This window comes from Papaver somniferum, chromosome 10 (genome assembly GCF_003573695.1).
Source record: "Papaver somniferum cultivar HN1 chromosome 10, ASM357369v1, whole genome shotgun sequence".
Taxonomy (NCBI): Eukaryota; Viridiplantae; Streptophyta; class Magnoliopsida; order Ranunculales; family Papaveraceae; genus Papaver; species Papaver somniferum.
Window position 1 is genome coordinate 39,143,368 of NC_039367.1, and position 23,511 is coordinate 39,166,878.

The 23,511-nt window shown below is 41.3% G+C and overlaps 1 protein-coding gene across 1 annotated transcript; it reads right to left on the bottom strand.

Annotated features, from left to right (window-relative positions):
* Positions 1 to 692: 692 nt before the first annotated feature.
* On the bottom strand, positions 693 to 6,670 carry LOC113318007 (probable serine/threonine protein phosphatase 2A regulatory subunit B''gamma). The gene is made up of 13 exons (XM_026566135.1): positions 5,985 to 6,670; positions 4,921 to 5,166; positions 4,677 to 4,785; positions 4,478 to 4,577; positions 4,070 to 4,175; positions 3,770 to 3,860; positions 3,044 to 3,185; positions 2,519 to 2,666; positions 2,297 to 2,406; positions 1,763 to 1,919; positions 1,553 to 1,678; positions 1,288 to 1,438; positions 693 to 1,124 (listed from the first exon to the last, which is right to left on the bottom strand). The coding sequence occupies exons 1-12, from the start codon at positions 6,135 to 6,137 to the stop codon at positions 1,298 to 1,300; spliced, it is 1,629 nt and encodes a 542-aa protein (XP_026421920.1). The 5' UTR covers positions 6,138 to 6,670; the 3' UTR covers positions 693 to 1,124; positions 1,288 to 1,297.
* Between the last annotated feature and the right edge of the window lie 16,841 nt (positions 6,671 to 23,511).

Below are 23,511 nucleotides of genomic sequence, written 5' to 3' on the forward strand. Positions count from 1 at the left end.
CTCCGCATCCAATATTTTTTGGATTCTGAAAAAAGAAACTTAAACATAATGGTCTTAGATTTTAGAAGAATCTAGAAACATTATTCTTTATGAGAAAATTACTATTTTTATTTTTTGTTTCTTTATGAGCAATACCAAACTCCACCATCTAACAATCTTAATTTCAAGTTTCAACCGTCTGACAATCTTATACTAGAAATGGTTAACTGAGAGTGGCAGATTCATATGAGAGTTGCTCTAGGCAAAGATATGCCTCCCATGACTGCCCGTTCAAGTTAACAAGAACTGGAACATAAAGATGCGGAGAATAAAAAGTAAATACATGCCCCTTTACAATCTGCCAGCTTAGATAAAGGTCTATTTCCCATCATCTTGGCCTATTGGTTTCCTTTAAAGCTCAATTCGCATTTATAGGTGTGGAAAAAGTTTAACACAATCCGCCGCTTTACAAAGGACATCGTCCTTTGCTTAAAGGCTTTGCTGTAGCTAAAATTAAAGTCGTCAATGAAGTATAGGAAGCAAGGGCAGTATATTAATATTTGAGAACCACGGTGAACAGTTATTAGTAATAAAAAACTATGAGATTAGAGGCCAAACAACTTCTATCGCCACCCCCCCCCCCCCCCCCCCCCCCCCCCCCCCCCCCCCCCCCCCCCCCCCCCCCCCCAAGAGTAAAAATAACAAAAGCCACATGACACGAAAACACCAACCTGCACTTCCCACAAACCAAACACCAAGGAGTTTTACAAAGAAAAAACAACCATAACCGAACTGAATTTCCAAAAAATTATGACAAAAAAGCATCCTGAAACCAATGTTGTTACTGGAAGATGAAGATGAATAATCACCAATCAACAACCGGAGCTCCTCTTCCATGATGAATCTGCTGATTCACTGTTCTTCAATGAGCAGCACATGAGCTCATCTTGCTTGTCAGCCAGGAAAGATGCACAACAAGTTTAAACTTCACATATCCATGCCCAGACTTCTCCATGACAATAACGGTTGTTGAAGGTTGCTTCTTCTAAGATTGTAGGAGTATTCCCTGTCTGAAGATAATCTCAATTTTGGTGCAAACTGTGTTCATGCAAGCAAGTGTCCAACAATTTTTCTAGTCAACCCATCTGTAAAAGATCAGGTGAGACGAAGTTAATGAAAAATGATCTTACAAACACACATCTTATTCTGCCTCATCATATACCATAAGTAGAAAATAAACAGATAAACAACAAGACATTTTCAAAAGAGAAAGGATATCTATCAAGACTGCGGGAGAAAATAACAGACCTGCTTGAGCTCAAAATGGAGCCTCAAGTGATTCGTCCCAAACTTCTGCGCTTCCGTTAGAGGCGTCTTCACCATCTTCTTCCATTGAAAGCCTAATATATTCTCTATGTGCAAAGCGATCCCACTCTGTCAAAGTTGGTTCTTCACGTTCCTGATCACACCGCGATAAGAATAACAAATCTCTTAATAACACTATCATGGGAGTAACTCCTATCCAATTAAGAGGGTATAATCTGACAGTGACCAATGTTATAAAAGCACATACCTGACGAATCAAAAACGGGTCACGTGTTTCAAAAGCCATAAACTTGTTAAGATTGAAAAGGATGTTGAATACATTTCCTGATAGTTTGGAGCCCTTCAAATCACGCAGCGTAATATGGCATTCATTCTGCAGAGAAATTCAACATTTCAACTCTAAACTAAAATAAATTGCAGAAAATGAGCAGATAACCAGTGTGTGTGTGGTTATAACCTCTGGTCCAACCATGTCAACCATCTGGCACAAAATATCCTCAAAGAGCACAGGCTCCTGGGCCATACACTCCATGCGATGCAACTGCTCCTCATAAAAAAACTGCATTTCGTTGGATGTTAGGACACCATTTCCATCCAAATCTATACACTTGAACCTGATGCATCCAATTTGTCATGATTAACTTCTACCAGTAATATAACAACCAAATTGAAATTTAACAGGGATCAATAAAGTGATAATGTGTATAAGAAGTCTCATATTTTTCGCATTTATACTATAACGGCAATTTTTCTTTTTTTAAAAGAAACAGTCATGATCACAACTAGAACAAAATATTCAATACCTACAGCGCCATATAAAATGGGATGTTGTTGGGGTGTGTGTCGACATGACTATAAAATATAAGAAAAACAAAACCAACACAATCCTACACATGTCAACAGTTGAGGCATGGAGAAAAGAATAGTATACATCGTGCATTGAGTCGTAAGTCATACTCCTTCATCCATAAAAAAGGGATAACAATATTACCAATACTCTAGACTGGGTGCAGATGATTTATCCTCCTCCGATAGCATGAAATAAACAAAATCTTCGTATCCCAACTTCCCCTCAACCTTGCAAGTAAATCTTCTAGGGACCTGGGACAGATTTGTTACAAACAAGATGAGAAGAAAAATGTGAGTACTTAAGGAAAAGATATTTCTTCAAGTACGAAGCCAAGTACGGAATGATAAAGCATGCAATGCTAACCTGAGAGAAAATCCTGTCCACGATTCGATATGTAAGGGCATGGTTACCATATCTGATAAGGTTCTCTTTATCGATCAAGAAATCATGGTCCATGTCAAGCTCCCAAAACTTGCAGTATATAACATAGAAGTGTTCATATGAGAAGTATCTGTAGAGAAAAGGGATTAATCTGAGTAAAAATTACACCAGATCTCCAGCCGAAACTTCAAAACAAAATGCTTACTCTCTTATGAAAAAAAGATTGTTCATGTTTCTAAGCATCACTGAAGAACACCTCGTAATGTTTCTCAAAACATAGTAACTTCCTCATCCTACAGCTAAGTGTGCAACAATGCGACCATTCATTTCTTGGATGGAACTACTAGAACAGTCTAAAAAACTATACCCAATAGTGAGAAGGGGAAAAGAAGAAGAAAAAGCTACTCCACATTAATGTGACTGACATGACTTGTAATGACAACCAAAAACATGCAGTGCATTCTACATCACATAATATCAATAAATGTTACCATATAAGAGACCTACCTCAAAACCTTGTTGATATCCTCTTCCTCGTCAGCATGTTGCATTGCAGTAATTAGATTGCTACGTTTCAGCTCCCGCAAGGTAAGACGGCCATTCCATGCTCTATTCACATAGAAAAATATTCTGTATATGACAGTTTCCGCTGGTGTGTAGGGGGAAAAAGGGTCATTTATAATGTATCCATGGTAGCACACTGAAATCTTAAACAGTAATCGAAGCTAAAATATGAGCAAGAAATGACCTTAGTGCTAAGAAAGAACATTTGGGAGCAGGAAAGATATACTATAAGGACTCTTTACATACATGTACAATACGATATCATAAAATTGCAACACAAAGGCATATGATACAACCCAATATCTCATAAGTTAGGAAAAAAATAACAATCAGGTAAGAAAAGTAAAAGGGATAGCATACAAAGTTCACAATGCCAGGTCACAAATGAAGAGCTTCAACACAACCTGGCAAGTTTACTTTCCCAAACAAAGTTCACCAACAAAACTATTCGTGACTCCTACGGTGAAACCATAACACTTCAATGACGACATGTTAAAAGGATTGAGACCTTCATTAACAAATAAACCTCGGGGTACCTCAAGTACATAATGTCACAAAGTACTAATATCATTTAACTCTAACCAATATAATATCCACACATATGACTCAATCCCAAGAAATATAATCCCTAGTGCATCAGAGGAAATGGTGAATCAATCAAGCACGTACCATATCTTTCTTGAAACTCTGGCGTGCTTTGTAAAAACTCTAAACCAGGATGAGTAGCCAAAAGTTCTCGTAAAACAGGTTTGAAGTCTTCCTGCACCCAAATTGCACAGATTATGTAAAGGAAAAGAGAAAAAGAAAACACACCTAAGAGCTGTTCAAAGGCACACATGCTCATTTCAAAAACATCTACGCGTCTAGATGTTCAAAGGCACACATGTTCAGCTAGATCAATGTCCATACAAACCGAATGTGCGAAAAAAACCTTGCAACTATAGCTTCTGGAGAAGCAAAAAAAGATACCTGAGTGAGGTATCTACGATCCGGTGGCTTCAGAACTGTAAATATTTGGGTTGCTATGTCCATAGTCAACATGTTGCCATTGACCCAGTAATCAACAAATGCATCCCTGTCAAATGTGTTTAGCCCAAGATAAGCAATATGACCAAAAATATTTCCGAAGAAAGTGAAAACTATGCATAATCCCAGCTCCCAATGAGCATTACAAGAAAAAACATGTTTGGCATTTGAATGGAAGCAGCCACAGCGCAAATGTGACTACCAGTGCATAGCATTAATATAATGAAGTCAGCAAAAAATTAACCCAAAAATGAAAAAGATAATTTGCCCTTTGTAATGAAAAAACAAGCTTCAACAACAAGAAATGATGTGTTCAGTCAAATAAAGAATAACAGATACAATAAGGCGTACCTTGTGACAACACCAGTACAGTTCCCATCAATCTTTTTGAAAAGAGAGCTAGAAAAAAATGATGGCAACTTGCAGATGTCCTTTGTCACTGATTTAAATTCTGGAATTCATAAACAATAGTCAAAGTCCATCGATTCTAAAAGAGAAAAAAAACTTTCAAGCTTGAAACCAAAAATAACATGACAGATGTAAATCTCACCATGAACATGAAGCCCAGTATCTAAGTGCCCAGCAAAATTCTGATTAATTCTGGCCAAGCATTGCTGTTTCAGTTCATTTGGTGGTGGGCGACCATTTTGAAAGTAGAACTGCAAGTATTATAAGATAATATCCTCATGAGTCATGAGCCTTTGGACAAAATGAAAAAAACAAAATCAAGCAACAGAGAGTATGACAGACAAGAAGCACACAACAACCAAACAATTATACATGCCTATTGATACCTGGGGTATGACTTCTCTTACTGGCTCCTTCACTAATTTTAAAGGAGAACCTAAAGAAGAGGGACCAACGCCTTGGCGTTTCATAAAACGCGGAGAACCAGATGAACTTCTAGGTGAAAGGGGCGGTGCACTGCCTGCTGGAAACATTGAAGGCAGTAAATTGCCCGAACCAGCAGTAGAGCTACTAGAACTCCCTGCCACATTGAGGGGAGACCCCGCTTTAGCATCGTCAAGCAAAGATTTCACCTGCGTACATATTGAGAAAGTGGATAAACATAAATGACAGACTGCTTGATTATAAAAACTTGACAAAGAACCTCAAAGGTAGTTTTGAAAATGTGTTTCAAGCCCAACCCATGCAGCAAATAACAGCTAAGCTTTTTATGAGTTCTGTAGCTTAAAACTGTAAGTACGAGCCCGAAACAATCGCTCCTTGTATGGTCTGCACTCAGACCATTACTGTCAACGAAGGTGCCTGTAAACTTTCCCTATACGGTGAAGTCATATGTAATGACTCATACATGGATGTACCACCATAAGGTTCAGTCAAGATCAGTAATCCTTGTGGCAGGTTCTTCAACAGTACTTTTGCAAATGCTTTGCATGGGTTCATGCGCACTTGAGGCAAGTTTTTTTGTTTCTGCTAACAGCTAGTCTATGTCTATTTCTCTATAAAATAGGTCGAATGCGTATTTAGCAATTAACATGCTTATCTAGGATTTAAAGACACTATTTCATTTTCTATCAATTAGTTCCCTGCTCGGCTGTTATTACCTGCTAAAGTAAGTGATACTTAATATTTTCGTCAAGCAATTAATAAATGTTCAGATGATCAATATGGCAAATTTTCCTTTCCTTCTCCCTCAATTTACAATTTACTACGGCACTCGCAATAACCCCATAGTTCAATAAATAAACATTAACAAATGAACACTTAAAACGAAGCAAAAATTATGACAACCAAGGGAAGTATTTAATATACAACATTCACATGATTCCAGTAAACCGGAGTTTTAAACACTACCAAAATTTAACAACAAATTAATAGTTAGCAAGTAAAATACCAGTCGATTGGTTTCAGGTAGTGAAAGCCACTGTGAGAACAACTCTTCAGCAATGTGAGGATTTGATTTAAGTGCTATTGGAGACAACTCAGGTAACTGCAATAAATCAATATCTAGGGATGCTACATCCCCCCTTACTTCTTCCATATCCATCAAACCCTAATTCTAAATTTCATGCACACAAAATCAATAAAATCCCTGGATCTCAAACTGAATACCTATTATCCACAAACAACAATATCTTCTTTCTTCCCCTCGAACTCAATACTTATTATCAACAAAATTTTCTTCCAATTGACACCATTTTGTCTTCCCTTCTGAACCGAACAAATCTCTAACTCAGGAAATGAAATTACCTGATAAACAGAACCGAAGATTTCAAGCCAGCAAAACTAACAAAATGTACAAATCTTCTTCACCTCTATTTTACTTCATGGATCAAAATAAGCTTTAAATCTTGGAATGAAATGCCAGAAACTCGTGAATATTAAAGAGAGAGATCAGATGCGATTTCTAGGGTAATTTTTGTTTTCCTAGACCAAAGGAAGAAAAGCCCTCTTGCGAAATCATTTCTCTTCTCCTTAGTGGAAAAGGGTTTGGTTGGAAAGATGGAAAGTTTCCTACCGAAGATCTCGACATGGCTTTTAAGGTATTTGGAAAGTTTGGTATTCCAAATATCTGTCCCTCCACGGTAGAAAATGCTCGTTGGAGTCGTGACTTTGCGGAGTTAGTATATTATCTTGAAATGGGCACACAAGGTCTTGACATATGTGGATGGATTATTCTACAAATGGAAACAATGACCTTATCCAACAAGAAATTGGGATTTCCTTGCCTAATCAATCGAATTTGTCGAGATTTCTCCATTGATTCGATTAGAAATTCAAAAAGAACTACCACGTTGGTTCGTAGAAGTACTTTCAAACGTATTAGAACGAACGACTACAAAATAAAAAGGGTATCTATTTCACCACTTGACGTTTCTTGTGATCTAACAACCTTGAGTCCTCTTCAACAAACTCACAATGATTTTGTAAGATCAAATACAAGGTAAAAGGTATGCAAAAACAATTATGTGTGCTTGCTACAAAATTTCCCGACATCAAGAACGAAATAGATAAAATTCAAGCTTCTCAGGGTGATTCCGATGATGAAGATAATGAATAACTCTTTCATCTTATACTTCTTTTGTAACTATGTACTAGGAAACTTCTTGTGAGAATTTATTCTTGTGTTCAAGAAGAATAACTAGGGTTTTGGTATAGCAAATATTGTGAGTACACAAGCTATTTCCAACGATTTTCATTTGCATCTTTTTAAATTTATTTATTTAAATTCTAGAGTTTTTGGAAGATGAACTTGCAGTATTTAATCATTATTGGTTTAATGTATTGCAAAGTCTTATGAGATATATGTGTCCTTTAGTTTTTGTGAATTGAACTGATATCTCATATATGCTCAAAATTTAAATCTATTAAGTTTTATGAGCTAAAAATAAAACAAGCTTTGTGACAATTTTTCGCAGTATTGATCTACTCGTGGTCACACTTTTGTGTAATTACTGCATTATCAACTCCCATAAAATTTTCTTATGTTGACTCATATCGATTAGAATTGTCTCCTTGTTCGTAACTGGCGTTGAGACTAATTTATGTCGATGTTTAGGATACAAATCCAAGTGATTTTTTAATGTCCGACAAAATCCTTCTTTTTTATTAAAGAAAGGTCACTCATGTTTTTCTCTTGGGAATGACATCAAATGGGGGAGAGTTCTTTATTGAACATGTGCTTGATTGCTATATCTTTGTGAGGAGAGTGGATGTGGAATATGAATGGGATGCTTGTATCTTAAATCTCCTAGATGAGACGATAAGTATTTCATACTCTATGATATCATCTAAATCAAAGTTGATATGTGTTCCTTTAAGTTTTGAAACACTTTTTGTTTGAATTCATTATGATCCCATAGGTTTCGTACCTTTGCCAATTTTTATTAACAAAAAGGGGGAGAATTAATTAGTAGTTTCGCACTACATACATATGGTTTTCGGATCATTATGTAAGGGAGGGGGGTGAATTAACATCTGTAGTTTTCACCTATAATGCAAAATATGTAAGTATTGACTAAGGGGGAGAAACATATCACTGTAGTATTACTTCGAAGTTGTGATGCAATTGAACTTTGGAGAAGATAATAATATTATGTTTCTGTATAACGACGATTGAGAATATTTGTTTTCAAAGTTGTTATCGCTACGGATCTTCAACAAAAACGATGCTGAGTTGAATACGTTCAGAATCATTGCAACTCGAAGTAACGAAGAATTCAAGGAGTTGAGAAAACAAGGAACTCAAGCATGATGGATTCTGTAGTTTTGAAGCTTTATTTTTTAATCCATATATATTGATAATTTTGACATTAAAATTAACAAAGGGGGAAATTGTTAGAGTATTGCTCGGTCGAACTCACAAGTGTTGCTATCTCAAACTTGTTGTCAAATTTAGTTGATCAAAACTATATCTTGATTTTTAGTCTAGATTTAGTCATGCGACATTGGTACGTGTACTGTGTTCCTTTTCGTGACTATTTTTATCATGGTACGTGTATCAGGTTTGTATACCCTTAAGACGAAAACGGGTTCAGGAATCCACAATTCTTTTTCGGTTTGCATACTGGGTATGCGTACCTTCTCGGTTTAGAAACCAACAGATCTTTTCCGGTTTGCATACTAGGTGTGGTACCTTCCTGGTCCACGAGTCAACCGACTTTTTATGTTATGGATACCGGGTATGTGTACCAAAAACTCACTGCCGAACTATAGCTACGCCGGTATGTGTACTGCGGCTCCAGACTTATAACAGTTATCCCAGTATGTGAACTGGTATGCATACCGTCCTGTATCAAGATTTACAGTAGTTCCATATCTCTCAAATAATCTATTTGAAATATTCCCGAATAACATCAATGATACATATCACTGTTACAGGCTATTTTAAAATGATTAAATCTTGAATCATAATTTAGGTCATAAACAATAAATTGTTCTTAACCAAATTCATCAAGTATGAACAAATGTACTTAAGCTTAGCATATTTCGAGAACGATTAACAAGATAAACTTGACTCCAAATTTTTATATTATGCATGTAATGTCTAATTTAGTCATGCGACATTGTCTCATGACAAGTCTTGGTTTAGGATAAAAGTGTGTAATTGAGTACCAGACATCATGCGCTAAATTGTTTGAAGGCGAAGATCAACTGAAGCTTTTGGAGAACTTCTTCAACAAAAAGGTAAGTGAAGACTGAACCACCTATTACTCAAATTTTCAACTTCCTATCTATGAGACAATGTCACATGACTAAATTAGACATTACATGCATAATAGAAATTTTGAGTCAAGTTTATTTTGTTAATCGTTCTCGAAATATGCTAAGCTTAAGAACATTTGTCCATACTTGATGAATTTGGTTAATAACAATTTATTGTTTATGACCTAAATTATGATTCAAGATTTAATCATTTTAAAATAGCCTGGAACAGTGATATGTATCATTTGATGTTATTCGGAAATGTTTCAAATAGATTATTAGAGAGATATAAAACTATTGTAGATCTGGATACAAGACAATATGCATACTAGTTCACATACTGGGACAACTGTTATTAAGTCCGGAGCCGTAGTACAAGTATACAGTACACATACTAGCGTAGATATAGTTCGGCAACGACTTTTTGGTACGTATACTCGGTATCCATACTATAAAAAATTTGTTGACTCGTGAACCAGGAAGGTGCATACCTAGTATGCAAACCAAAAAATATCTGTTGGTTTCTAAACCGAAAAGGTACACATACCCAGTATGCAACCGAAAAATATTTGTGCATTCATGAACCTGTTTTTGTATTAAGGGTATACGAACCCGGTACACTTACCATGACAGAAATACTCACGAGTAGGAATACAGTACACGTACTTACCCTGTCGAATATTTTCAGATGCATCAGAATTATTTCTTTGAGATAATCAACCTTTGAACAACGCTCTAAAAACATTATCTAGACATGTTTGATCACATTTGTGACTCAAGTTAAAGTCTTAAAGTGTTATATCAAAATGGTTAAGCTTGTCGTTTGTCTGGCTAGTTTCAGCTAAGCTTTCATGAACAAGTCATTGTACACAGTTCAATTACAGTTCATCCTAACCAGAGTGTATATTATGTTAATCCAAAGTTAAGTTTTTCATCTAATGGTGATTATCGACTACTTGATTCCAAAGCTACCTTAGCTTAAATCTAAACAACCTTGATCTTGAAAGTCTATATGTAGATGGGGAAAAACGATTCGCTGGTTTTTAGAGAAGTGAAGAGACGAGCGTGTTGCCGAGACTCTTCAACCGAGCAAACTGTTTAACCTCACACAGATACACTGCAAAGGGAGTGCTTAGATTCGAGAGATCAATCTGTAGGACTCCGACCTAAACCAAGTCAATGACCGTTCCAAAGTCAATTCGGTCGCAAAGAGGGAGATTGGTTGATCTGTAGGAGGGAAGCTGAGAATTGTATGGGATCAGTGATGATCAAGGATTGTGGATGTGTTGAAGGTTTCTGCAATTTTGGGTGAACTGATGAGTTCGAATAAGTTCTGAGAGATTGATGAATTCTTGAGAGTAGTTCCTCGAGAAATTCGACAATTGCTGATAGCTAGTGATCATTCGTTGTCTTCAATCATGGACTCAGAGACTTATTTATATTGTCAGAGTTGTGAACACCTTGATCCCTGTAAGTGTGACGATTTCTTGAGTGAAAGAGTGGGAAGATGAGAGATCGTGGTGAAAACAGTTCTCGGTTGTGTGGAGACTTGGTTGATCATTTACCCACTACTTTGCTAACTCCTTCAACCGTTGACACGACTTACTCACATTTCTCGTTGTGGATGAATCCACGTAATGTAGGCCACCAGACCAAAACCCTAGTTGTTATCCCCCAATTTGACGTGATTGATGTCTCAAGAATCATGGAGTCTGAGTGACAGACGTGTATTAGTTAGTCAGTTGTTGATTGATTAGACAGTGAGTCTAGATTTTGTTGAATCGAGCATAAGTGATGAATGCTCAGCGATTCATGGATCGAACATGTAGTTCTTTGAAATGGTGTCAATATTGTAGGTTCAGTGATGAATTACTGACTAGTAGTATTTGAGCGAGAGAAAGTATTGCTCGATTCAGCGAATTACTGAATATTGAGGTTTTGACGAGCAACTGAGCAAGTAGCGCTCAATTCGACAAAATATTGAATGTTGATAATTTGTCGTGCAATTGAGCAAGTATTGCTCAATTCAACAAAACAGTGATAAATTACTAAATATTGATAGTTGGATCAATATTTGAGCAACTGAGCAAGTATGCTCAATTCGACGAAATATTTATTGGTAATGTGACCCAATAAAATATTAAAATATTAGTAGATTACCAAATATTATATGATTAATTCAGATGTTGGTTGCTGAATCAATATAAATTCATTAGTTCCTGAATCTTGCTCAGAATGATGATTCGTAGAACATTTATTCGAAACCCTAATTTCAGATCATAGTTGATGAATCGCTGAAAATAATACATGAGTGATAGAGGGACCGACCACATGGGATGATGGGCGTCCATGTGGTGCCCAGTGCTTGAGTGAACATGCACCAGGGTTTTCAGTTTGAGGATTGGTGAAAGAATGATGATTAAATGTCGGATTCATCATTTACTGAAATATTGATGGGTTTGGCATTAGGTGGTGAAACCTAGGTATGAAGGATGGGGGACCGACCAACAGAGCATGGGACCGGCTCTTGGTGGTCACGGGACCAGTTGTTGGCTGTTTGAGCAATCCCCAGGTTGGTTGGAGAGAGTTTGGGCCCAATATGATCAATTGAGCAGATTAGGTCGGAATTATGAAAATGTGTGGGACCGGCTTTGTGCAAGCCCTAAGGATGACTCAGGTCGGTCATGAAGGCATGCACGTGTTACCATGGTGTCCGTGTCTCCGTACTCAGAGTTTCAATATTTTCTGATGTGCGTTCGAGAAACATTATGAATTTTCAGAAGAGTTTCATCATGACTGAAATTCTTGATTTTTGTCAGAATGAGCATGTATGCTCAATTGATCAATATTTTTTAAATATTAAAATAAGTGTATTTTAACATTTAAAATTTCCATGGGAGGCTAGCCGGTCGTGTGACCATGTTGGCTTTTGGTTTTTCATGATTCGAGCAAAATTTGAGAAGTTATGACGAAATCATGATTTTTGCTCAAACCAAGGAGTTTCATGAATTGAGGAAAATAATAATTATAAAAGACTAGGGATTGCAAGGTGTGGGACCGGCCATGGCCAGGGCATGGCCGGCCGGCTATGTTGCCCGGTCCCGCACACCTTTCCCTATTTTATAATATTATTTTTCATGAATCCGTGAAGATATGGAGAATCCATGAGTTTTGTTGAAACGGAGGAGTTTCATAAGATTAGGGAATAATAATTATAAAAAGGTAGGGATTGTGAGGTGTGGGACCGGCCACGGCTCGGGCATGGCCGGCCGGTTAGGTTACGCGGGACCGCACACCTTTCCCTGTTTTATAATAATATTTTCATGAACCCATGAAGTTATGGGTAATTCATGAGTTTTGCACAAACAAGGAAAGTTGCTAAATTGAAGGAGTTTTTCACGAGTTCATGAAAATAACAAAATAGGGCAAAATAATGGAAGAGGCATGGGACCGGCCACGGCTAGGGCATGGCCGGCCGGTGGGCCCGGCCCTCGGGCGCCTCTTATTATTTTATTACTATTATTTGTTGTTTTCTCCTGTTTTGCGTAGGATTCCTCATCTGTCCATATTTTTGGATGCTCGTTTGTGCATCCGGTTGCTCAGTCGTGCATCATTGTCGAGTACACTTGCACCATTTTTGTGGGGCTTACTCAGTGATGGTCCAGATGCCCGATTGTTGAGTATTTATTACTAATTTATGAAATTCAGTGGAGAATGATTCATGAAACTGAGTAATAAAAGTGAGTAGTTGTTTATTATCAATCCATAGGATCAGCCGTTGATTCGACCATGAATTCAGAATAATAGAGTCGAATATTACCATTCCATGGGATTGTGGATTCGACTATAGAATCTGAGTAATTAAATATTACCATTCCATGAGATCAGCCGTGGATTCGATCATGAAATCGGAGTAATAAGATTATTACCATTTCATGAGATCAGCCGTGGATTCGATCATGAAATCGGAGTAATTATATTATCTATTACCATTCCATGAGATCAGCCGTGGATTCAATCATGAAATCGGAGTAATGAGATAATACAATTGTTATTGCCATTCCATGGGATCAGGCCGTGGATTCGACCATGGAATAGGAGCAATTTTTATTGCCATTCCATGGGATCAGGCCGTGGATTCGACCATGGAATAGGAGCAATAATAGATCATTCTGGGAATTCAGTGGTGAATGTCACGGCAGAATTAATCTATTGCAGAAAGAATGTTAGCCAGTTAAAGCGTCACATTCATTCTTAATGGTGCATAGTCAGAAGACAGCAAGTTGTCGAAGTCCTGAAGATGTTGTTGCTCTCAATCTACGGAGAACCGCCTGGATCTATACATGGTCTCTCTACATAGTCAGGGAACAGTGAGTGTCACCGACGTCCTGAAGACGTTGTTGCTCTCAATCTACGGAGAACCGCCCAATCGTTCTTCTATGTAAAGGCGGGTCTCTCTCATGTAGTCAGAGAACAGTGAGTGTCACCGAAGTCCTGAAGGCGTTGTTGCTCTCAATCGTACGGAGAACCTCCCAATTACGTTATTCTACATAGAGGACATGATGAAATGCGTGGCACTGAACGCTCAGCTAGTGGAGGACTTTCAGGAAACATATTCATCATGGCTTTGTAAAATATGAATCGTCACATGCCTGAATCCAAATCAGAAACATGCAGTATCATGATTTTACGGTTTTTTCCTTTGTTGAAAATCCACCATCAACACTATTGTTTATGGGTGAAAACTATTTTTGCCGGTTTTGGTAATTTGGGGTGTGTGGATGAGAAATGAATCTAAACCCTAAACAAATGCACTGCACGGGAGTGCTTGTGATTCGAGAAATCAATCTGTACAATTCTGGCCTAAACCAAGAAATGGCCGTTCCAGACTTGCTTCGGTAACAAAGTGAAGGAGATGGGGTTGATCTTAGGGAGGGAAGCAAAGAAGGTGTTGAGATTGTGAAGATGTTGGATGTTTTATGACTTGTATCAGAAAGCTGAACTGGCTTGCAGGATGTAAGCTATCAGTTCTGGTGTTTGAATATGATTGTATCGACACTTGGTTCCTGTCTTGTCTTGTTCTGGAAATAAGGAGGAGAACCTATTTATACAAGTCATTGAGCCTAACCCTCGTATCTCGTGGGAAGTGGAGGAAGTGGAGTGATGGAGTAGTGGAGTCGTGTGTTAGTGCCACATGATCGGTCTTGCTCACTTCTCCCGTCATCACTAACCGTCCATGACTTCCTGACACGTTCTTGTGATGGCGCGTTGTGCGCTGCACGCTGTAAACCACCAGACCAATACCCCAGTAAGTATCCCCCAATTTGTGACATGTTTAATGTCTCGAATGTGTGGATCGTGGGACCCACAAAAAGTAGCATGTGATGCTAGATTAAATAACTAAGTTATTTAGGAAGTCGATATTTATGAAATATCGTGTGTATTCTATGCATGTAATACATCGAATACATTCAGCATGTATGAAGCATCGCTGTTTTAAGGCTTAACGGAGTAAGTCACGAATTTAAGCGTCTTAAAATAGCATCACGTCCAGCCATCTTCGAGTGATCGTTTGGAGGCTATACAGGCAAGCCATGATTTGGCCGATCACCCCATGTGGAAGAGTGGTGGACGGTGATCGTGGTGATGCCTCACTGGTCGCTTAACTCCTGTCTTAGGCTGTCCGTCCAAGCTGGCGAAGTTGGACGGACGAGATGACTTGTGACCCATATCTGCGACCGTCGGATTAGGGTTTAGGAGGTGCGCAAGTACCTACTTTCAGCTTGGTCGAATCCATGCATGGGAGATGTTTTTGGCAAGACCAACCGGGCATGCGTGTAGACAGCTTTCCGGTGTACATGTTCGTACCTCACTGTCCCATGGAGATGTGATCTAAGCCACTCAATTTTTCCGACAAGGTTGAGTGGTCGAGATCGGTTTGCAATCGAAACCGCGCGACCATGCCTAGTTTGGGCGCACGAATCGAGGCATCTATCCATGGTCGGACTTGGACGATTGGTCACGCATGTAGGCAGGCCCACGGTGATCGTGTTGACATGCTTGGGACCCTTTGAGTCTACATCTGCACCCTCCATTTATGCCTGCGAAGATGGATGGTCGCGACTGATTTGCGACACATGTGTTATGCCGCAAACCCTAATTAGGGTTTCATTTCCATGCTACTTTGGTTGGACGAATTGGCAAGCTACGCTCCTCTTTTGGGGAGGCCGACCATGTGGGGCCCACATTGGGCCGGTGGTGAACATGCCAATACCTGCCTGACGGCTATGGGTCTGATCTAAGCCATCCAAACATGTTGGTGAAGTTGGACGGTCGTGATGGATTTGAGACTGCCGTAGGCAGCCTTTGCTCGTACGAGCTCCTCCAAGCCGCTCCATACCAGCCTGGACATGCAACTTCATGCTGGTGTTTGGTGGTCGTTTGGGAGGCGTGGTACGTATTCGACCGACCAGGGCATAAACGGACCCGCTGGTGGTCATTAAGGTGGTAGCCTGCTCCTGCTGAGGATCGTCTAGGCTGGTTAAATCATGCGACCAACTTGCGTGGTTTGATTATTTCTGAGACTGATATGGACAGTACAGATTCAAATATGCTCAATCGGGCTAGTATAACACACCGAGAGATGTAGCATGTACGGGTATTTCATGCATGCCTCACTATTAACACTTGGAGATTCATGTTACTCTGCTGAGAGCAATACTCAGTCATCATGCCGCACTAATAATGAGAGTTCTGCGGGAACAACACAGGAAATACAAGGCTGGTCGCGCATTAATCAATAATGCTATAAATTCACAGGGTATATGGGATTGTTGCTACATGATTCAACCTGGATGAATTTTTTGTATTTAATTCACAGAATACTGGGATTGTTGCCACATGCTCCATTCTAGGTGAATTAGTAAAGTGAAGAAGTATTCATCACTCAGATAGCCTTATCCTTTGCAGGATGTCAGCATATTAATTTTTGGTTTTACAATTTTAGCCCTGAACTAAAATCCACCATCAACATTAAGTCCCTTGCCTAGCACATAATGGTTGCATTATTGTGGGGTAGGCATTAGATGGTGACAAATAAAGATGAAACTTATGAGACAAAGTTAGATGTTACCAGGAGAGACGGGTCGTCCTGTCATTGGAGCATGTCATGTTCAAGAGGCGTCCAGGCGAGCGTTCCCCTAGCATGATGTCGGTCTTGCCTACTTCGGTCGACCTTGCTATGCCTGCTTCGCTCGACCTTGTTATATCTTCTTTGGTCAAGAGCCTGCTTCGTGTTTGCTCTGCTCGAACGTGGGGTTGTTGTGCCTGCTTCGCTCGATCGTGGGGATGTGCCTAATCGACGAACTGTTGCGCCTGCTTTGTTCGTGGGAGTACGCCAGGTGTGACGACGACCTTGGTGGGACCGGTTTCCTCCTTCGGGTATTTGAGCCAAGAAGGGAATAGAACTTGTATGCTCCTCTTCCCATAGAAAATCGTGCATGTGACCCTGGACGGACGGTGGACCCCACCATGTATATGCTTCGACCAAACGCCACCCTGTTGCACCTATTTGATAGGCATGTGGGCCCGCCTACTTCGCTCAACCGTGGGACTCATCATGCACCTGCTTGATCGAACGTGGGCTTGTTGTGCCTTCTTCGGATAAACGTGGGTCCACTGTGTGCCTGCTTTGGTCGAACGTGGGTCCCTATGTAAGCATGCTTGCTTCGAACATGGGAAGATGTGCATGCTTCGATGAAACACGGGTCCACCATGTACATGCTTCAAACGTCGGCCCTGTGCTTCGACTGAAAACCGACCCTGCTGTGTGCGCCTATTTCATTCGAATACCATCCTTATGACCTTGATCAACACCGGCTTCGTGGACTCGACCAACACCGTCCTTGTTTGCTGACATGGCCCAATACCATCCTTGTTTGCTGACGTGGCCCAATACCAGCCTTGTTTACTGACGTGGCCTAATACCAGCCTTGTTTGCTGACGTGGCCTAATACCAATCTTGTGACCTTGATCGGCCTTGACCAATACCGGCCTGACGTGACCCAATACCAGCCTACTTGTGTGAAGTGATATCAGTCTTGCTTGAGTGATGGGATATTAGCCTTGCGATCTCGACCAATACCAGCTTCGCGGACTTGAGCAACACCAGCCTCGTTTGCTGACGTGGCCCAATACCAACCTTGCTTGCTTTGCCCGTACGGTTTATGTGTTTGCTCGAGTGTTATCCTTGCTACTTCGACCAAACACCGACCCAGCTATCTTGACCAAACACCAGACTTTCCTGCTTCACTCGAACGTGGGACCCACCGCGTGCTTGCTTTCCTCAAAAATGAACCTTGTGTGCCCAAATGTGAATGTGGGTCCTGCAGAGAGCGTTGAAGCAGCTTCTAGAAAGAGCGTTGAAGCGGCTTCTGCTGGAGGGAGCGTTGAAGCGGCTTCTGCTGGAGGGAGCGTTGAAGCGGCTTCTAGTGGAGGGAGCGTTGAAGCGGCTTCTACTGGAGGAAGCTTCAGTTTAACTTCCCCTTGCGAATTACATGCTTCTTTATTGACCACCTCTCTTGTGTTGAAGAAGTCCTTGACTCTGTCCGTAGTGGTTATGGTGAAGCTCGGGATTGGCAGTCTTCAGATAGTGGTAGAGCTTGTCTCGTCATCAGAAGGAGAAGCTAATGATGGAACCGATAGCTTCCTCGATGCTGCCTCATGGAATGGAAAATAAGGAGAAAGTCCCCCGCCCACGAGTATCCACTGAGCCTTCGACTTATAAATGTTTTCACGCTAGGTTCATGAAGCCGTCTTTAAGTATCTTAAGTCCCAGGTGCAATCTCCTTTGGTAACGCAACTACATTTTCTACGGTAGACAAAATTCTGAAAGTGTCTCTTATTGATGTTGTTGTCGTCAAGCCAGACATGGAATATCTTGGACGTTGTTTCATCATTTTGGCAGTCGTGCATGCGGTACTGGAGTTGGAGTTGACGCGCAGGATGTTGTATCTCGGTGGTTTTCCTCTTACTGCTTCATGGAAACTGCTTATAGAAGGTTGAAGGTTGTATCGCCTGTTGGTGAGATATATGCTCCTACGAACATTATGAGGCTCTTCATTACCGGCAGACCTGGTTCTTTCTATCAGGGTAGATGTTGTTGTAGATGAGCGTTCAACAGCTTCACGAAGTCTTCCAACATGGAACGATAAACAAGAGTGATTCGCCCGGATTCTTTCTCGTGCGCGGACATCGTTATCTTCCTGAGGCTGCTCCCTTAAGGTGTCGGCTCCAGTAGAAGATTGTCGTCATAGATCATTGATACGTTACACCGACATTCTTTAAACCAAATGGCATTACAACATAATAAAATTTCCGAGAGGATTTCGAAAGGCAGTCTTACTTGCATCATGCTCGTACATCCTTATCTGATTGTAGCCACGGTATCCATCCATAAAAGAGAACATGCCATGTCCGCTGGTGGCATACACTAACATGTCGATGTTAGGTAAAGGAAAATCATCATTGGGGCAGCATCTATTCAAGTCTCTGAAATCCACGCAGCACCTGATCTGTCCATTTTTCTTCTTTACCGGCACCACATTATCCAGCCAGGTTGGATGATGGATGGGTTTGATGAACCCAGCAGCCGGCAACTTCTGAATCTCAGTCTTGATTTGTTCTTCTACCTCATGCCTGAATTTCCTCGAGGATTGCTTGATCGGCTCGGATCCGGGTATGACATGTAGATGGTGAGTGACCAGTTTTTCATCTAGGCCAGGCATTTCTTCATATGTCCGGGAAAATATGTCTTGGTATTCCTTGAGAAGTTGCACAAGTATCGTGTGTTCCTCCGCAGACAAGGACGAACTGATGGAAATAGACCTGGGATATTCCTCATCCCCGATGTTGACCAGTTCGAGCTCATCAGTTGTGGAATTGGTATCGTCCTGCATCTGTCGTGGAGCATCTGGTACTTCCTCTCGTGGCTCGTCGTTGTTGTAGCATTCCATTGGGCGGAGAGACTGGGGGACAGTCTCCCCTGCTAATTGCTAACAGCGGCGTTGGTACAACGTTTTTCCTTTATGATCACGGATCGCCACAAAAGTCCGCTCCCTCTTCGTGTGAACGTGGTTCGCAGCTTCATAGGATGGAGAAGAATGCTTCGTCAGCAAAGATGTATCGTGGGTTTTAGCCCTCAATGATGCAAGTCGGTCTTACTCCTGAATTGACGCCCACGTGGGGAGTGGGATGCAACGAACTTTGTATGATTCTTTCTGCGGAGCTTCCGTACATGTTGGTTTGGTTTCCATCGAAGTTCGTCATTGTAGTAGGATTCTATACGACCATGCCTGGGCGAACCTTGGATGTCCTGAGAGTCTTGAGAGTAATCACATTCGAAGACGCTCTTGTGTCGATAAGTCCCTCTTGAACTCTAAATACTTGATGCATGTGGTGACATGTAGGGCACGGTTGTGACCTTTCCCTGGTTGATTGCAGCAAAACGTCTTCGCCCGCTGATTCTTCGAGAGGTGTAAAAGTTCGCATAAACTTTCCACTAGAGAAACTGCTTCCTGATCCGCCGGCCTCTGGTTCATAGTGAAACTATTGACTTGAGGAGGATCGTTGTGAGGATCAGTCCTTAGTGTAGGAGTCTCCATGACAGGACCGCTCATATCTGATGTCGCTTCTTTGATCAGGTCCATGTAGGCCCGCGCCGCTGAAGTACCTTCTCCGAGTGCGTTGAATGCGTTCCTTGTTGGCTCCAGGGGCTGTCACGGCTCTTGTGTCAATCGATAAGTTAATGCCTTAAGAAAAGTGAGTACCTATTTCTGAGTTGTAGCCATGTACGTTTGTTCCCTTGCGAGAACTTCTTGTCTCTCCATCAAATCCATCATGGTAATAGGGGGATGTCCTCCTCTGGCTCCTCCAGCTCCTCGTCCCGATGGAGGAGTGGAAGTTGCTCTGGTGACGGCTGGAGGCGTTACACTTGAAGAGATGCTAGGGTTTGCGGCTGCTCTGGCTCTGGTGATAGGAGGTGTCACGCCCAATGGAATATCTCCTCTTGCTCCGCTGGTGCTGGTAGTAGAGGAAGTAATTCCACGAGATACATTGATGGTATTGACTGGCTGCACGGTGACACCTGGGATATCAACACCGAGAGTGTTGTCAGCGCTAATCCCGTCAGGATTGGTTGCTGATCCAGACCTAAGATCCACAATTTTCGATATCAATAAAATTGAATTGGTATTGAAGAAATTGACTTCACAACCGAGAGATTAATCTCCCACAGTGGTCGCCAATTGTTTATGGGTGAAAACTATTTCTGCCGGTTTTGGTAATTTGGGGTTTGTGGATGAGAAATAAATCTAAACCCTAAACAAATGCACTGCACGGGAGTGCTTGTGATTCGAGAAATCAATCCGTACAATTCTGGCCTAAACCAAGAAATGGTCGTTCCAGACTTGCTTCGGTCACAAAGTGAAGGAGATGGGGTTGATCTTAGGGAGGGAAGCGAAGAAGGTGTTGAGATTGTGAAGGTGTTGGCTGTTTTATGACTTGTATCAGAAATCTGAACTGGCTTGCAGGATGTATACGATTGTATCAACACTTGGTTTGAATACGATTGTATCAACACTTGGTTTTTGTCTTGTCTTGTTCTGGAAATAGGGAGGAGAACCTATTTATACAAGTCATTGAGCCTAACCCTCGTATCTCGTGGGAAGTGGAGGAAGTGGAGTCGTGCGTTAGTGCCACACGATCGGTCTTGCCCACTTCTCCCGTCATCACTATCCGTCCATGACTTCCTGACACGTTCTTGTGATGGCGCGTTGTGCGCTGCACGTTGTAAACCACCAGACCAATACCCCAGTAAGTATCCCCCAATTTGTGACATGTTTGATGTCTCGAATGTGTGGATCGTGGGACCCAAAAAAAGTAGCATGTGATGCTAGATTAAATAACTAAGTTATTTAGGAAGTCGATATTTATGAAATATCGTGTGTATTCTATGCATGTAATGCATCGAATACATTCAGCATGTATAAAGCATCGATGTTTTAAGGCTTAACGGAGTAAGTCACGAATTTAAGCGTCTTAAAATAGCATCACGTCCAGCATCTTCGAGTGATCGTCTGGAGGCTATACAGGCAAGCCCTGATTTGGACGATCACCCCATGTGGAAGAGTGGTGGACGGTGATCGTGGTGATGCCTCACTGGTCGCCTAACTCCTGTCTTAGGCTGTCTGTCCAAGCTGGCGAAGTTGAACGGACGAGATGACTTGCGACCCACATCTGCGACCGTCGGATTAGGGTTTAAGATGTGCGCAAGTACCTACTTTCATCTTGGTCGAATCCATGCATGGGAGATGTTTTTGGCAAGACCGACCGGGCATGCGTGTAGACGGCTTGTCGGTGTACACGTCCGTACCTCATTGTCCCATGGAGATGTGATCTAAGCCACTCGATTTGTCCGGCAAGGTTGAGGGGTCGAGATCGGTTTGCAATCGGAACCGCGCGACCATGCCTAGTTTGGGTGCACGAATCGAGACATCTATCCATGGTCGGCCTTGGTCGATTGGTCACACATGTAGACGGGTCCATGGTGATCGTGTTGACATGCTTGGGACCCTGTGAGTCTACATCTGCACCCTCCATCTATTCCTGCGAAGATGGATGGTCGCGACTGATTTGCAACACATGTGTTATGCCGCAAACCCTAATTAGGGTTTCATGTCCACGCTACTTTGGCTGGACGAATTGGCAAGCTACGCTCCTCTTTTGGGGAGGACGACCATGTGGGGCCCACATTGGGCCGGTGGTGAACATGCCAATACCTGCCTGACGGCTATGGGTATGCTCTAAGCCATCCAAACATGCTGGTGAAGTTGGACGGTCGTGATGGATTTGAGACTGTCGTAGGAAGCCTTTGCTCGTACGAGCTCCTCCAAGCCGCTCCATACCAGCCTGGACATGCAACTGCAGGATGGTGTTTGGTGGTCGTTTGGGAGGCGTGGTACGTATTCGACCGACCAGGGCATAAACGGACCCGCTGGTGGTCATTAAGGTGGTAGCCTTCTCTTGCTGAGGATCATCTAGGCTGGTTAAATCATGCGGCCAACTTGCGTGGTCGTGATTGTTTCTGAGGCTGATATGGACAATCCAGATTCAAATATGCTCAATCGGACTAGTATAACACACCGAGAGATGTATGCTCAATCGGGATAGTATAACACACCGAGAGATGTAGCCTGTACGGGTATTTCGTGCATGCCTCACTATTAACACTTGGAGATTCGTGTTACTCTGCTGAGAGCAATACTCAGTCGTCATGCCGCACTAATAATGAGAGTTCTGCGGGAACAACACAGGAAATACAAGGCTGGTCGCGCATTAATCAATAATGCTATAAATTCACAGGGTATATGGGATTGTTGCTACATGCTCCAACCTGGATGAATTTTGTGTATTTAATTCACAGAATACTGGGATTTTTGCCACATGCTCCATTCTAGGTGAATTAGTAAAGTGAAGAAGTATTCATCACTCAGATAGCCTTATCCTTTGCATGATGTCAGGATATTAATTTTTGGTTTTATAATTTTAGCCCTGAACTAAAATCCACCATCAACAACTATATAAGGAGAACCTCAAACAACTGGGATCTTTGAATCCCTTGCACTATTCTTGTGTGTCCTAGTTGTAAACTAGAGTCATCCTTTTCTTTAAATTTTTTTAGGTTTAGCGACTAAAAAGACTTCACCTAGGGATTCGTGAAGCCAGGTCCAACTATCTTTATCTTGATAGTTCGTGTATCCTGATCTTGCTTTGATTATTGATCCTTTAGCTCCAACAAGCAAGATATATAGAAATAATAAAGTTTCTTCGTCTCAGACTTTGTGATTCCACAAGTATCTACTTCTGAGGTGAATAATAATCTAGGTTGCTCTTCGGGAGTCATAAGGTTTGCTATACTTTGTCTATTGCAATCGATTTCCTACCTCACATTGATCTTTGATCAGAATGGAAATCACATATAGGCCTATCCGTGGGAGGCAGATTGTTTTAAAGTCTTCAATTAATTTGAAGCAACTCTTAGGTTGTAAAGGACGTCATCTAAGGGAATCAATTGCACGGAGTCTTGCGGGATTTAAGAGGCATAAAGTGCGCAACTGTAATTGAATGGTTGTGACGGTAGATTCTGTCTCAAGTACATT

Bases quoted from the DNA above. Each gene is read 5' to 3' on its own strand.
- LOC113318007 (XM_026566135.1), bottom strand. From the start codon at position 6,137: ATGGATATGGAAGAAGTAAGGGGGGATGTAGCATCCCTAGATATTGAT. The intron at 5,167-5,984 runs GTATTTTACTTG...ATATGTACGCAG, and splicing joins TACCTGAAACCAATCGACTG to GTGAAATCTTTGCTTGACGA. The intron at 2,407-2,518 runs GTTAGCATTGCA...AATCTGTCCCAG, and splicing joins TGGACAGGATTTTCTCTCAG to GTCCCTAGAAGATTTACTTG.